This window comes from Cupressus sempervirens, chromosome 4 (assembly GCF_028749045.1).
Source record: "Cupressus sempervirens isolate cs-2001-9-10 chromosome 4, ASM2874904v1, whole genome shotgun sequence".
In the NCBI taxonomy this organism is placed as follows: Eukaryota; Viridiplantae; Streptophyta; class Pinopsida; order Cupressales; family Cupressaceae; genus Cupressus; species Cupressus sempervirens.
In genome coordinates, this window is record NC_143121.1 from 113,938,999 (window position 1) to 113,956,038 (window position 17,040).

General features: G+C 33.3%; 1 protein-coding gene across 1 annotated transcript; it reads right to left on the minus strand.

Annotated features, from left to right (window-relative positions):
• Positions 1–6,980: 6,980 nt before the first annotated feature.
• Positions 6,981–15,782, minus strand: LOC149560187 (uncharacterized). Its single transcript, XM_089824539.1, has 11 exons — positions 15,433–15,782; positions 14,848–15,340; positions 14,689–14,763; positions 14,067–14,174; positions 13,322–13,632; positions 11,307–13,100; positions 10,133–11,213; positions 9,685–9,987; positions 8,298–9,566; positions 7,558–8,209; positions 6,981–7,448 (listed from the first exon to the last, which is right to left on the minus strand). The coding sequence occupies exons 1-10, from the start codon at positions 15,738–15,740 to the stop codon at positions 7,562–7,564; spliced, it is 6,390 nt and encodes a 2,129-aa protein (XP_089680665.1). The 5' UTR covers positions 15,741–15,782; the 3' UTR covers positions 6,981–7,448; positions 7,558–7,561.
• Positions 15,783–17,040: the final 1,258 nt, after the last annotated feature.

Genomic DNA, 17,040 nt, shown 5'->3' on the forward strand with positions numbered 1-17,040 from the left:
ACTGAGCACAGAAAAGAAACCCCATATGTCATACATTTCCCACTGACATTGCAATCATGGAAATATGAATAGAACATATGTTATAGTTTTGTCGAGATTAAACGTAAGCATTCAAGGCACAAGAAGCCAGAATGACCAGAACATTTGTCCTTTTTAATGTAGCAAGTTAACATAAGCATCAAAGCATACATGCTAGGATGACCATAATGTTACTTACATGCAGACACACTAAATACACGAAAGATCCCTCTTGTGCTAAGTAATTAGTAAGTATTTTGTCTACAACGGCCCTCACATCCGTAACCTAAGACAGATGTTTTCCAACCATACTCGCAGTGACCCGTACGTTCACTTAGCAGGACAAGTATCAATATTTATTGTAGCATGAAGAGTTCACTCTAACAAGCAAGGAGAAGAACAAACCTCACTGATTTATCCATATAAAAGGAGTCAAGGCACACATGGCCATCCAACACAAGATGGAGGCTCTTATAGTGGACACCCCTCTTGTATGAATGCTTCAGATTATTTGGAACTAAACCACAAATAGTAGGCAAAAAATATATCATGCCCCTAGTCCTTACTTCTCTTGTCAATAATGACATCATCGAGTTGCTCAAAGAGACATGAGAAAGCAAAAGCAAAGCAAAAAAAGAAAAGCTCAATACATCCAAACAAATTCATCATTTTGAGTTCAAGATTCTATGTTATAGGATTGATGTCAAGTGTCAATATTCAAAACATGTTTGAAAGAAATCTCTTCAATAGAGTGACAACAGTAGATAGACACGGTCAGAATGACTGGTGACTAAAGTTGAAGAGGAATATTTAGCAAGAAGAGCCTGAGTAAGACTAAGTGATAGTAGATAGACATAGCTAGAATGACTAGTGATTGATACAAGAGAGATCTTCCATGAGAGGAATCTTAAAAAGTGACATGAGCAACAGTAGGCAGACTCAATTAGAACAACTAGTGACTGTCGCCAAGGAGATTCTATGAGGAGAATCTTCAAAAAGAAAGTGACATTAGCAATAGTAGGCAAATGTAGTTGGAACAACTAGTGACTATCACGATAGAGATTCTATGAGAAGAATCTCAAAAAAGAGTGACACTAGTGACAATAGGCAGATGTAGCTGGAACAACTAGTGACTATTTTGAAAGAGATTCTATGAGGAGAATCTTGAAAAAGAGTGAAACTAGCGACAATAGGCATATGTAGTTGGAACAACTGGTGATTGTCATGAAAAAGATTCTACGAGGAGAATCTCAAAAAAGAGTGACACTAGCGATAGTAGGTAGACGTAGTTGGAAAAACTAGTGACTGTCACGAAAGAGATTCTATGAGGAGAATCTTGAAAAAAATGGTTAATCAAAATAGAATAAGAATTGCCTAATGAAATAGGACTTTAGGATTGATCAAAATAGACTAGAATTGATTGTCATAGCAATGAGCCAATTTTGGGGTATTACAAGTATTACCTGTTCTTCTAAAATTTCTAGGTGTAGCCAACCTTTTTATTTTCATGTATATTATCAATACATCATTTCACCATTGTCTTAATTGATCCTTGTACTTCATTACATAATGATAACTCAACCTTTCCTCTAGGTGTTGTTGTTGTACATCTTATTGATTAAATCATCTTCATTAATCAACTAAGTGATCATACTTGGATCTTATAAGCAATTGTCTTTCCATCAAATAGCAGATTTGGCATCAGTGAAAAAACAATGATTGAAACATATATTCTTCTTCAACAATCTCCCTTTTTCAACTATGATCTTTTCAATCAGAGTTCAACAAAGGTGTGCAAACTACTACTGTAGAAGAGACTCAAGTTGAAGAATCAAGTGAAAGTGATAATGAAAATCCAAGGAAATTTAGAAGCGTCCAAGAAATTTATCAAGGTGGTCCTAGAAATATATTTTCTAACTATGCTCATATGACTAAAGTGATGTAGGTTGAGACTCCAAGCACATATACATAAGCAAAAGGAAAAGATGAATGGGAAGCAGCTATACAAGAAGAATACAAATCTTTGATTAAAAATGAAACGTGAGAATTAACAAAACTTCCAGAAGGAAAAAATATGGTTGGTTGCAAGTGGACCTATAGAAAAAATTTTACATCAGATGGAGCTATTGAAAAATATAAAGCAAGGTTAGTGGCTAAAGGTTTCTTGCAAATAGAAGGTATATATTATACTAGAACCTTTGCTCCAGTTGCCAAAATCACTTCCATTCATACAAAAGTTGTTTTAGTTGCAAAGTTTGTTGGGAATTTTTTCAAATGGATGTAATAAGTGCATTTTTGCATAGTGACTTAAGAGAAGAAATTTACATACAAAAACCACCAGGATTTATTAAATATGGTGAAGAAAATTTGGTGCATAGATTAAGAAAATCACTCTATGGTCTCAAGCAAGAAGCAAGGGCATGGTACTCCAAAATAGATAAGTAGTTTCTAGATGATGGATTTAAAAGAACTAAGGTTGATCTAAATGTGTATGTAAAATATAGTGATGATAAAGTTGTTATCATTGTATTGTATGTGGATGACTTGATTATTGTAGAAGATCACACACATGATATTGAGATAACTAAAGATGATCTCAAAAAAGTTTTTGAAATAATTAATTTAGGGCTAATGCACTACTTTTTGAGCATACAAGTATGGCAAGAAGAAGGAAGGATCGTGCTTTCTCAAACTAAATATGCTCTTAGTGTATTAAATAAATTTAATATGAATGATTGTAAACCATCTAATACACCATTTGAAGTAGGATTGAAGTTGAGTACTAACTCTGCTCAAAAGAAAGTGGATAAAAATTGTATAGGCAGCTTGTTGGAAATCTTTTGTATCTTACTATAACTAGACTATATATTGCATATGCAGTTAGTATTGTATCTAGGCACATGGCAGATCCACACATTGAACATTGGAAAGAAGCCAAAATAATATTAAAATAATTAAGGGTACTCACTAGCTTGGCATTGAATATAAATATGGAGGAGAGCCTACTCTACTTGGATATACAGATTCTAATTATGCAAGTGAAATTGATGATAGAAAATCAACTTCGGGGTATATCTTCCATCTTGGATCAGGACTAGTTTTATGGAGCAATAGGAAGCGATCAACAATGTCAATTTCATCTATAGAATTTGAATACATTGGCTCATCAAAGGCATCTCAAGAAGCATTGTGGGTTAGAGGATTACTTGAAGAGATAAACCATCCACAAAACTCTCCAACTACAATATTTTGCGACAATCAAAGTAATATCGAGTTATCAAAACATATGGTATATCATGCAAAGACCAAATATATAGAAGTGCATCATCATTTTGTTCAAGATCTAATTGAAAGTCAAGAGGTAGAGCTGCAATTTTGTGGAACATAAGATCAAGTTGCTGATATATTTACCAAAAGTATTGTCTATTGTCAAGTTTGCCAAACTCGGAGATCTATTAAGACTTAAGGATGTTCCTATCCCCTCAAAATAAACATTTTGGGGGAGTGTTAGAATAATGTTTATTTATTAGTAGTAGGAATGCATTTAATGTATGCTCCAAAACTTTCCACTTACCTCATGGAGCTTCTTTCTTTGAGGGATATGTAAATTAAAAAATACGCATAACTTTCTAGATTGCTTCGTTCTTGAGCCTCTCAAGAAATCTTTAGAAATTTGTATAAGATCTATAAGTAGAGCATTCCTCTCAATTGTAAATGAATCAACAAAAAATTATAGTGCTTTGTTAATAAAGAGTGCATCTTTGATATATTCAATCTTATTTTTGTTGTTATGTTTTTACTCTAATTTTTTCTCTTTCTGCTGTTGTTATAAACAATTCATCATAATGAATATACAATTGTGCCCTCGCCTCCATTGCAAATATATGAGAAAATTAAAGATGTGCAATTAAATGAATGGGTGAAGTTGTAAGTTGTTTGCATTTTGACAGCACCGATTGAGATGAACAATATTTTTAAGTGAATAGTTTGGATCAGCGAATCGGACTTCTATGTGAGTTCTTGACTCCAAACAAAAACACTAATGAGTTTAGTTGGAGGGTGCTTGGATCAAATCAAATTGGTCTTGCTTGATGTCAATAGTTATCTTCAATAATTTTCTTGAAATAAATATCTTAGATAATCCTTCCACCGAAGAAATCAATCATTCAAAATTCATTCGCAGCCTTCTTTGGATTCAATTTTGCAAATTGGTATTCAATAGTAATTGTTAAATCTTGGGCAAATTTTATTTAGATCACCAAATCTGAATGTTAAAGGTTCTGATTTTGATTAAAAATCACCTCAACTTCTGCTAATTGATCACTTGAATGTTGCTAAATTGTCTAAAATTTTATTTTCCTTATGCCCCTTCACTATAGTTCAGAGTTGGCTATCATTTTCTAATGCTAAAGAATTATTTATCATCAATATTTTCTTGTTGCTATATTACTTCAACTTATTTTTTCCTAGAAAGTAGTGCTAAAAATATATATTATTAATATAGATAATTAAAGAAATATGTGATATATTATAATGTAAATATAAATAGGCAAGAGGGAAAAGTTCATACCACTTCTTATCATTTTAGAAAAAATATATTTATATGTTGTATTTCTATCTTAAAATAACTTTAGATCTAGCATTAGTATTACCAACCCTTATATCTACTTCAAATTATAAATTGTTGTAATTATTTTAGAGAAAATTAGTTAACTATTTCTTATTATCATGTTTATATTATGAAAATTTTATAAAATATATCCCTATAAATTGGAGGAATTGGTCCCAATATAATAATAACTCTCTCATATTAATTGTAATCTTATATTGTAGAAACATTTGAAGATACAATAATATTGTGTACAACTTATCAATTAAAAAACACAGTAAAATTAAGTCTCAAACACATTACACAAGATCTTTGTATTAACTATAGCATTTCCTTTTGATACAAGTGATACAAGTGCTAGTTAATAGATTTTAAGAAAATTCTAACCACGAGAATCCATCGATAGACATAGACATTGCCAATTCATAAACCATAAAACCACTTTCATGCAAAAGCTTGCTGAAATATAATAGTGACACATGCACAAATAATTTGACTGAACATGGTCCTTAGGACTACTAAATTATGCTCTTTGTTGAGTATGCTTTCTGTATCAACTACTAGGTAAACCTTAATTGAGAAAGTTAAATATAATTAAGAAGATACATTTATACAACTCGATAATGTATCACACCGCATTCAATCCCTTGGGTAGAAAAAGCTTTCTTTCCTTAGCTCCGCATGCTTATTATATCACACCTTTTTCATTTTCCCTAACAGCATAGGTCGAAAATGTTTTTTTAGTTGTGGTGGTACTAATGTTTTTGGTTGTGGTCAGCAATTAAATTTTATAAGAAAAGCTTACATATTGCTAAATTTTTACAATGATTTATTTTTAAATGAATTTTTAAACATTAATTTCTTATTTGCGATTGGCTAATCTCTATTTTTGTAGGGGTAATATTCAATTTTCTCCAACAAAAACACAAATATTTTTCTAACATTAATTAATTAATTAATTAATTACAACTTTATCTTTTCAACATTTGTGACAAGTGGATTAACTTTTAAAAAATAATCATTTTATCTTCCACTCACAAATGAATGTCTAATCAATATTAATTATCACTATCTATTTTTCTTACCAAGTTCAAATATAGAGTTAAATGTTTTATATTTCTTATTTTAAATATATTTATTATTAGTTTTACATTGATGTTTATTTTTGTAATTTGTAAAATGTTATTTCTTTAAGTTTACACTATATTTTACTAGCTACTATTTTTCGATCTTACATTAATATTAATAAAATAATAATAAATATACTAATAGTTAATTATAATTTGTTCTAACAAATACTTATATAATTAAATTATTTTTTTAAAAATTAAATCATTGCACTATAATATTTAATTTATTATTTATAAATTTAAAAGTATATAAATTATGAGGAATTTGAATAATAAGATCATTTTTGTTTAAATACTTATATATTTTGATTTTAATATTATTTTATAATTTTAAAACATATATTATATGAAATTTAGATATCATTGCTATTTAACTTTGAAAAACATATATCAAGCTTTGAAGTTTTTTGTAAGTATAATTATTATTGAAATGGCATTGTTATTATTAAATGTTCAATATTCTAGCACTATTAAAGTAATAATTACAAGACTTAGTTTTTAAGACATGAGACAACTCAAAATTGAATAATGATCTATAATTTAGTTGTGAGTAAAATATCATACCAATACTATTACATTATTTTTATAAGCCAAAATTATTATTATGTTATTACGATCATTATTACTTTTCTTTGATTTGTTGTCTTAGACATATTTAAGTCAAAAGACATATTTATTATTTAAAGGAAGACATTACTCAGGCGACTTGATTGTTAATGTTTCACTTTTCATGACTGTTTTGTTTAGGTCAAGGTTGGGTTTAAACTGATTTGTTTTGTTTTCCTTTGTTTGTTAATTTGTTGGGTTTGTCGCTTTAATGTTGAAATTTTTGTTTGTGCAGGGATGTGATTCATCTGTCCTGTTGGATGGATCAGCAAGCGGGCCGAGTGAGCAAGACGCTCCTCCAAATTTAACGTTACAACAAAAGACTATAAACGACATTAAAAGGTGTGTGGACGAGGCTTGCACTGTTGTTAGATATTATTACATGTATTATTAAAATATTATAATTAAAATGTATTTTATATTAAAATTATTAAATCTTACTTTATTAGTAGTTCAATTCTAAATATCTAAATTATAATCATATATATTATATATTATTATATATTATAATATATTAGCACTTAAATTATTGTAAGACTAAAAACTCTTTAGCCAATCAAATCACTAGTAAATGTATGAAATCTAAAAATTATCACAATAGTACTTAGCCAACGGTCTTTACTTCAAATGTTAATTTTTTTTGAACTTTCTAGTAACCACTACTCATATTTCACAAATTCTAGAAAAATGAATTACAACCACACTCATTTCCAAACTCATATTTTATGGGGATTTTATCTAGACCTAAAAGCTTGTCTTCTTGGCTTGCTTCAATCCAAATGTAGATACATCACTGTTAACCAAAATAACCACAATCTAATCCATTGTGATCAACACGCAGAGTTACAAATTCTACATCTAAGTTCTCTAATTAAATTTTACATCCGACCCTCGCAAAAGACAGGGACTGAAGCTCTCCTAAAGCTCTTGTTAAATTTGTAACCATGGTTTAAAATCATTAGTAGCATTAGTCTAAACATGTGATTTCTTTTATATCTCAAGGAGAAAAGACGAACTTTAAATTACTTACCATTGTTGAAGAAGTCCTTCATATGAGATTCAAGGCAACTCTGCAATTTTATTCCCTGCAGGTTTGATTGCAAGGGGACTTAGCAAACAACTATTTAGTAGATTCTTTTCAGTTGGCACCTTGGCAATTAAAGAGGAAAATAACATAGATGTAAACAAACTTACGTTGCTATTGGCATCTGGCTAACTCTTCATCTGTCTGATATTCGCCTTCACTTGTGGCGTATCCGTAATCATATAGACCACCATCAAGTTCTAATTCAGCTCTACTTCTCTGTGGAATATCATCTTCAATATCATCAGCATCATCTTTGGATGTTTTCGAGATGTATCTCTCTGCCAATAAATTCAAGTCTTTAAGGAATATCTCGAAATTTGCGTCCCCAATACCATTATTAACCACCTGCATTCCACACTCTTTAACTTGAATGTTCCTCCCTTTTGCCTTCACATTAATACTATGAGCAGCCTGCATCCTTCTAACAAGCGAATGTGTTTCTCCATATATACAAACGTATAACTGATCTCCCTCAACATTCTGTCTGTTGCTGAAAATAGTAACCCAGATTGCTTGATCATCTGCTATGATAGCCAGCTCCATGGAATTTCCGGAAGGGGATCCAAAGTTACAGTACTCGTGCATGAAATTTACAACGAAGCAAAAGAAAATACCTCCACATTTGGTGTTATTTTCTATAGAACAACTTAGTATATCTGTGAAGTTGTCATCATTGAGAAAATGATCCCCTGTTTTGAGTTCCAAACACCATGGAACTCCGTTTGCATGGATGCAGACTTCTTCTAAATGAGGCATATCCTGCCAAACATACAAAAATGTCAAAATCATTTTTAAGCGCGCTCAAGAGATTAAGAAACTTGAACAGAAAATACAGAATCCCACATACCTTAATATACTGGTTAAGCTCCAATACAGAGACACCAGATCCCCCAAAGTATAACGTTTCTAATGATTCCGACCCTTCGACTCCAGACAGACTTTTAATATTTGCACAGCTTGATATGTTAAGCACTACCAGGCACTGACACGAGCTAAGCTCTGGCAGTTCTATTAAGTTTTCACAGTTGCATAAAATCAAACTTCTCAACCTTTTCAAAAATGACACATTGGGTAAACTTATTAATTGTGTACAATTGCCAACGTCCAACTCTACAATTCCTTTGGGAAGAATAGGAAGTTCTTCAAGAGATTGGCAATTATTCAAGTTCAGCTTGGTCAAATTAGTAAGCTTACAAATGCTTGGTGGCAATTCGCTGAAAAAGTTATTTTCTAGGTTGAGGATTCCCAGTAGCAATAGATCTTCGATCCCTTCATGAAGACCATCTAAAAGATTGCAGCCACTTGCATCAAGCCACATCAATGATGCAAGCTGATAAAAACTTGAAGGAAGTTGCATTAAATTAGGATTATACCTCATTTCCAAAGTTCTGAGGTTTACAAGATTTCCAAAAGTACTGGGAAGCTTGAGTAATCTGGGGCAGTCATTCATGTACAGTTCCTCCAGGTGAACAAGCTCTCCAAATTCCTCTGGTAAACAATCTATGCTACTGCATTTGTTCATTTCAAGATATTGCAAACACTTGAGTTCTCCAATTGATGTAGGTATATTTCTTAAACTTTCACAGCCACTTATTATCAATTTTTTCAAGCACAAGAGACTTCCCAATGAAGGTAACTCCAGAATAAGCTCTAAAAGTTGTATATCAAGTTCTTTTAACTTATTGAGCTCCCCAATTGAATTAGGCAGAACTCTAATGGACAAGCAGCCAGCTAAAATCAGTTTTTCCATATTAACGAGCATGCCAAAATTAGGCAGGTTCTCAATATAACTTGAAAATCCTATATCTAGTTCTTTTAGAGCCTTTAATTCTTCCATAGCCCGTGGCAACTTCTTAAGTGAAGAGCAATGGCTGAGTGAAAGTTTTTCGAGTGATGAGAGCTTAGAGATACCACATGGAATTTCTGCTAAGTTTATGCACCAGGAAAGATTTAAGCACTTGAGTCCTTCTAGGATACCAATAGAATCTGGTATACTCTTCAAGTTAGGACAATCTTCCAGATCCAGCACCATAAGTGCTGGGAAGATTGAGAAATCTGGAAGCCTCTCTAGATATTGACCAGATCTCAGCCGAAGCACATTGAGATATTTGAATTCCTGTCAAAAGTACACCAGATCACAATATTATGAAATGTCGAAGCAGAATCGTCAATGCCTACATTTAGTGTGGTCTAATTATTTTGGTCCAATTAATTTTGTTGAAAACAAAATCTACCTTGTAAAGAGGTCCCTCACACCAAAATTCCCTTAACTCACTAGGAGAACCCTTTATATCAGAACTCAAATCCAGTACAGTTAGATGTTTTGCAGACCATTCCGATGGCAAACATCTTAATGGACATGAATTCCAACGCAGCCATCTCAAACCAGGACATAAATTTAGGAAGTCCCCATCAATACGTTCTCCATCAATTGAAAGCAATTGCAGAGCTGCCATGGGTGCAAAGGATTCTGCTTTAAATGCTATGTTGCTTCTGTCCGCTCTGGATATAGAGATACCTTGAATGCTCGCAGTTCCCTGTTGAGATATAAATTCCATTGTCATCACTAAGAGTACCGATTCAAATTGCTTGATAAGTATTAAGTGTTTGACATGCCCATCTTCCTAAACACTAAATTTCTAGTAAAAAGCTTGCAGTACTAAAAAATAGATGGATTCTTACCAGGCCTTCAGTTAGTACTTGGAGGGCTTCTTCCGGTCTCCATAATCTACTACGCCCTCCAAGGTGTGGAGACATATCTGCAATCATTGCCCTTCCCATGTCTTGCAGAAGATCATGCATTATAAACTGATTTTTGTCATTGATCAAGATAAGTGAATTCTGAATTAGATTTTCTAAGGCTCTGTTTGGAGTACGGCCAATAGCTTCCCAGAACCTTGATGCTGTTTCCAGGTTCTCTTTCCCGACAAAAAAACAGGCAATGTCTAGAAGTATTTCAATCTCATGATTGGTAAGAACTTGTGTACTTATACAGAGGCGCCTCTGAATGTCCTGGTCAATAGTGTTCCCTAAATGCGTGATACACTCATCCCAATATCTTGTTTCTGTCCTGCCATATAAGGATGCCCCAACGACTTCAAGCAAAAATGGATTTCCGCCGCAAGCTTCTACTATCTTTTGAGATCTGTCCTCGTAGCCATCATCAGGATATGTTCTGAGAAATGCATGCCAGCTAAATAATTCAACACTCTGCTCAAATTCAAGTATGTCCATCTCATAAGTTTTGTCTGGATGTGCAAAAGCAAGCAACTCAGTGTCTCGGGATATTAGGAGTAGTCTACTCCCAGGCGCAAGCCAATCCATACTAAGGGCTTCTAATTGCATTGAATGATCAATTTCATCCAGGATAACGAGTGCCCTAATGGATCCCAGATGAGCTTTCATCAGTGCCTTGCCATGCTCAATATTTTTCACAAGGATGTCTTTTCTCGAAAGATCTTTCAAAATCTGTTCCTGCAATTTGCATAACTCCTTTTCCTTAACAGAAGCAACAAAGCTACGAGCCTGAAACCTAGTGCCAAGGCTATTGAAAATAGCCTTGGAAAGGGTGGTCTTCCCAACTCCACCCACACCACTGATAGCTACTACCATTTTTAGTCCGTCTGATTCCAGCTCAAGTTTCTCAGTCAGATCCTGTATACGTTCCTCCAGCCCAACAGCATGTAATGGCAGATGCAATGGCTGAGGATTCAACATCTCAAGGATATCAAATACGACACGCTTCATGAGCCTCCACTCGGTCCTAAACCAGCACAGTACTGGATTGTTAACAAATGAAAATCTTTGAGACAAAAAAATAGATGATTGCATAGAGCCTACGTGTTGTTTAACTCACCTGTAGTCCAACGAAGACCATCCGGAGAGAAAAGATGCTTGTGGTGGAGCATTTAAAGAGGAGAAAATTCCACCACCAGTAGAATGCTTTGCCAGCTTATTCAAAGCTTTATCAATCAAGTATTTGATATCTTCATTTGCATCATAAAACAGAGGCCTGATTATACTATTTGGTCTGCAATTGCGCAGCCATTTTTGTAGATGCCACAAATGGTTATTTTTGGAGATTATGGGAATGTGAATATTTGTCCCATCCAAAACCTGGTTCGAACTAAAAGAATTTGTGTCGGTCATTTCCCAGTGGAATGACTCAATGACAATTCCATTGACCCCTCCCGCTTTAAGAGACTTAACCAATTTGTCAACAAATGTTTTCATCGAATCCCAGTCATAACATATTAGAAAAATGCGACGCTGCTTCGTCTGCACAGGTACTTTCATTGACATAGGTTTATATTCCAGAAATGTTCGACCTTCTGGTAATTCGACCAACTTGTCGTATTTATTGCAAATAACAGGGTGTATATTTTCAAGCTTGCCAAGGCTGTGAGGTGATATGTCAAGGAAAGTCGTTTGCAGGTTGAAAACATTCAAAGTCGATAAGTCTCTCCTGTGCTGGGGCAAATAAAAACTAATTTGCAGCTTGCGAACCTTCCGTGGCAACAAATCCTTGACCTGTTGACGAATACAGATAAAATTTTGCAGATTAATAATCTTCACCTTGGACAAATCCCTGATATGAGGAAGGTGGAAAATGCTTTGCAGGCTTTGATCGGACACCCTCAACAAATCTCCAATCTTTTGTGGAAGAAACAAAATGTTTATAAGGTTGAGAGTCTCCTTTGAAGAATCCATGGACCAGCTAGAATTAGAACCTATCATCTCGAGCAATTCTACCTCTGAGCTACAAGTCTTATATTTGTTTGAAATCCGATCTACCAATGAACTATTAGCATTTTCCTCGTTAGAAATCTGCTGTACTTCTAAGCTACTGAGCCTTTTCTCATTTAATTTCTCTTCTATATCTAAAACTGTGATCCCCAATAGATCTATGATCTGATCTCTCTCTGATTTACAGGTGTTCTTTGTGTTTAGGATCTGATTGATTACTGAGCCATTGGCTGTCTGAGTTGCTAATAAGCTATCAACCCCCTTTGCATTTGAGAAATGATTTATCGTTGAGTTACCGAGCTTGAAACTACTTTCCAGACCAAGGTACTGTAATGACAACAATCTTTTTAGGTGTTGAGGGAGGGCATTTAATGGATGATGAGTCGAATCACTGGCTTCAAAGCGCAGCTCAGATCCACAAAGATGACTATACAGCAGGTTTGAGCCACTAAAATCCAGTCGCACCAGCCACTGAAGTCTGCTAAGTTCCAACTGTGCACGATTCAAATGGAAATTGGCAGAATTTAAAGACGACAAACGAAGCAATTGAACTCGCAACTGAAAATTTCTCTGATTATCATCAATTTTTTGAAGCGCACCCATTCTATAATGTGACAAAACGGGATGCTTCTTAATATCGTATGCTGAATGTTTCCTAGTTTTTCGGGGCGAGGATGTATCGGTAAAAAACAGGGAATGTTTGTTCAGGGCAGATGTTTTGGGCGGATATGCCAGAGCATCTAGGGCTGGATGAAGAGTGGCCGGGTAGGTGTTTTGATAGGCTTTGCTTGGAACGCTTTCCATAATCGGAGCACTTATATGTAAACTAAGCCTTTGGCGCATATCGTCTATATCCTTGCGAAGTTGTTGAAGCTCCTCTCCATCCATTGATGCATTGAATGCCCTTTACATGAGCCAATCAAATGGGAAGAAATTATGATCTTGTGTAAGGAAATAATGTTGAGCGACCATACACAATCTGAACGTCTTTTACTTCAAAACTAAAACAGTTGTTGATTTAAGAAACAAACCTCAAATCAGAGAACTAAGAAGACGATTGTAGATAAATATTCGCACCTAAAATTAAAACAAAACAAGAATCTAAAGGTTAGAGCAATTTTGCACCTTCCATAGCCTTTATTTGGGCTTTGCAAGCCAGATAAGATGCCTCCAATCACTATTAAATGTATAGACCGGTTCAACTCCTTCTCTAAACCAGGATGGTCCTGAAGTTGAAGGATCACTTTAGACAATTCAGTCATAGATCTAAAAAGTCTTAAACACTCGTCTCTGTTCGCACTACTAGCGTGCACATCTTCTAAAACTGCACCCAGTACTAGAAAACCTACGGCAGTCCAATGAATTTTACCACCATCAATTATAGCATTCAACACTCCTATACTCGTGCGATGTTTGTCTCCTGAATATAATCTTAGCTGCCAAATCAAAAACAGCAATTTAAAAAACCAAAATCAAGAATGAAGCCAAAAGTTTAGCAATTCTCATTCAAAGCTTTTTACATAGTGGATCTCAGATAAAAAATGGTCTATCGCAATATAGAGCGAGTATCCAACAAAAATAAATTTTATCTTAAAAATAAAAAATGATAATTTAAAATTACTTCTATTACAGATACTACAAGTTCATTTTAACTCTCAAAATGAAGACAAATCACACTGAATAGAAGTCGTCTGTAAATAGCCCTAATCCTGATGATGGGCATGCAATTTTTTTAAAACTTACACTTGTTTTTATATGGCTTAAAATGTGAATATCTCGCCATTCACCATATTTTGACAATTTCAGTTCCAATAACAAACAAAATGAAAATTGTTGAAAAAATGAAATATTCATTAGACAAATTGTCTACCTGGTTGGCAATTGGTTTCACATATTTAGACACCTGATCACCGAAAATGTTAGCCTCTGATGCAATGTTGAGGTGAGGCAACTTCTGGACGACGCTATTTTTGTCTCGCTGCAAACAAATACATGAACGACATTTTATGATGCAAAATATGGATATTTTAGATAAAATGGAAAATGGAATGGTTTGTATAAGTTTTCCCTTTGGTATAGTAACTCTTAAGAGTTTCAGAGAATTTATCTGAAATAAAAATTGGTCTATTGCAACATAGAATGAGTATTCAGCATAAATAAGTTAATTTTGTAAAATTAAACATAATAATTTATTTGTAAAATGAAATTATAACTATTATAAATTTAGTTGTTATATTGTCATAATAATTTATTTGTAAAATAAAATTATAACTATTATAAATTTAGTTGCTATTATAAATTTAGTTATTATATTGTTATCAGAATTCAATTGTGTAGTTTTGAAATTAATTTATTGATCTATATTTTATATTTTATAAGTAATAGTTCATATGAATTCTATCTTATTAATGAATGTCCAATTCTATGTAAGAATGAATGGAATGAATAGAAATATTCATAGGACGAGAAATTTCTTTCACATGTTTTGAAACCTGATCAGCGAAACTGTTAGCATCTGGTGCAGAGTTGAGGTCCGGCAACTTCTGAAGAAATGCATTTTTTTCTCGCTGCAAACAAATACATGATGAATGGCATCTTAAGTTGCAAAAAATGAAAATTTTAGATTAAAAGGAAAATGGAATGGTCAGTACCAGCCAAGTGTCGTAATAAGCAAGAAGAGAGTCAATTTGGGCAACTAACTGGTCAAGATCGAAGTCCGGCTTGTTTGCTTTTGTGCGTAAAATTTGATCAATAACGCTCCGAGTATCCGAGCATGGATCACCGGTGCTGCTCCGGTTAATCTTCCTGCTGCTGTCCGATTCGGCGTAGACAAAATTAGTCTTGGCCTTGGCACCTTTTAGATGCATCGCCGCGATGTCATAGGCCCTCGCCGCGTCCTCCGCCCTATCGAAAGTGCCCAGAAACACGCGCTGTTTTCTCACCGAGTCACGAATCTCCGCCGCGAATCGACCCCACGGCCTCTTCCGAACCCCTCTGTAATGCACCTCTATGGCCGCCTTGCTGCTTCTCTGCCACTCTTCTATCGCAGCCATCCTGTTGGGGTCGTCCTCCAATTTTCTAATTATTGGAGAGTGGAGAAGTACGCCAGTTGCAAGCTTAGTCTTCTGGATCTGGTGTGTGTCTCTGTTTCAAAAATTTTAGTTTCGCAAAATGAACGACAAATAAAAGCCAAAAATTGAAAATTGTTTCTGCAAGCATGTAGTGTGACCGCTTACGGTATAATGTGCGAGAGCTGAGGCGTGGTTACAGTAGACTTGTCCGATTCGAGCAGAGCCGAAGCCTCTGGCAAGGATATTGGAGAGAATAGTTCCGGTTCAGGATCCACCAAATCGGAATCTGGTCCAGGTGAACCGATCAAGTGAGATTCCAGTGAAGGAGAGGGTTCTTCTTGTCGAAAACTCATTTTCTCGAGCTCTGCATTATCCTCCATGCCGATCAAGAATTCAAAAGACAAAGGGACATGAAGCAAATTTTTGGAGTTTCGTAAGGCCCCGTTTGGTTGGGGAAGATGATTTTTTGACATAACCAGGTTATCTTATAACCAGGTTTTCGAAAACCTGGTTTTGTGGTTTGGAAAGCCAATGGTCCGTTTGGTTGACACGGAAGATGAATATACTGTGGACCCCACAATATTATTAAAAAAATCGTGATGCAGATAATTAGATTAATGACACTATCAATTGCACGTGAATAATGAAGGTGTCATGATTACGGCTATCGAGGAAGTTATTTCGACTTCGCTGGATGCCATGCCTCCCACTCTCATAGCATGAGAGTCAAACATCGTGCCTGTCACAATGCTGACATCCGTCCCTGTGCCCTCTTGTTTTGTCGGTCCGTGATGTTTGGAGGTTGTATGGTAAAAATTTTATGATTTGGAGGTTGTATGATAAAATTAACATTAATAATTTTCTATTATTTAAAATTTATACTATTATTAAAAATTTCTACCATTTAATTAAATACGTATTTTTAAAATTTAATTTGATATGTATTATTATATTTGATATATATATTGAACTAAAATAATAATATAATTATTAATAAAATAAAAATTTAAAAATAGTATATATATTTTAAAATCTATTATTATGATTACTTAACATAAAAAATAATAATAGTACAAATATTAATAATTTCATTATTATTAAAATTTTCTATCATTTATTTACATATATATTTTTAAAAGTTAAATCATATTAATATTTCTAATTATATAAATCTGAAAAAGATTTAATAGTATATTATATCAAAATTTAAATAATATACATGTATCTATTAATGATAATGAAATTTTTAATAAGTAATGTTTTATCATAAATTATTAATACAAATTAAAAGTAAAATTTGATAATAAAAAATACATTATTTTTGCAACTGCATTAGACTAAACAAAATATAAAACACTCTTCATAGTAGCCTTTCTTTATATATATATATATATATATAACCTAGTTTTAAGCTAGTTCTATTGTGATCATTTATGATGCTTTTATTTAATTAGTAATGTTTTAACATAAAATATTATTACAAATTAAATTTAATATTTGATAAATAGTACTATAACTATAACTATAACTATAAATATATCTATATCTATATCTATATCTATATATATATATACACGTATTTGGCGCAATTACATTACACTAACCAAAATATAAAACACTTTATGTGATAATTTTATGTTTGTAAAATTAGAACAAATAATAAGAAAAACAAAACAAAAATATTTTAAAAATAACTTATATTAATAAATTTGAAAGATTCATAATATTTGCAAATTTTATATTGAATTTGTAAGAATAATTTACATTAAAAAT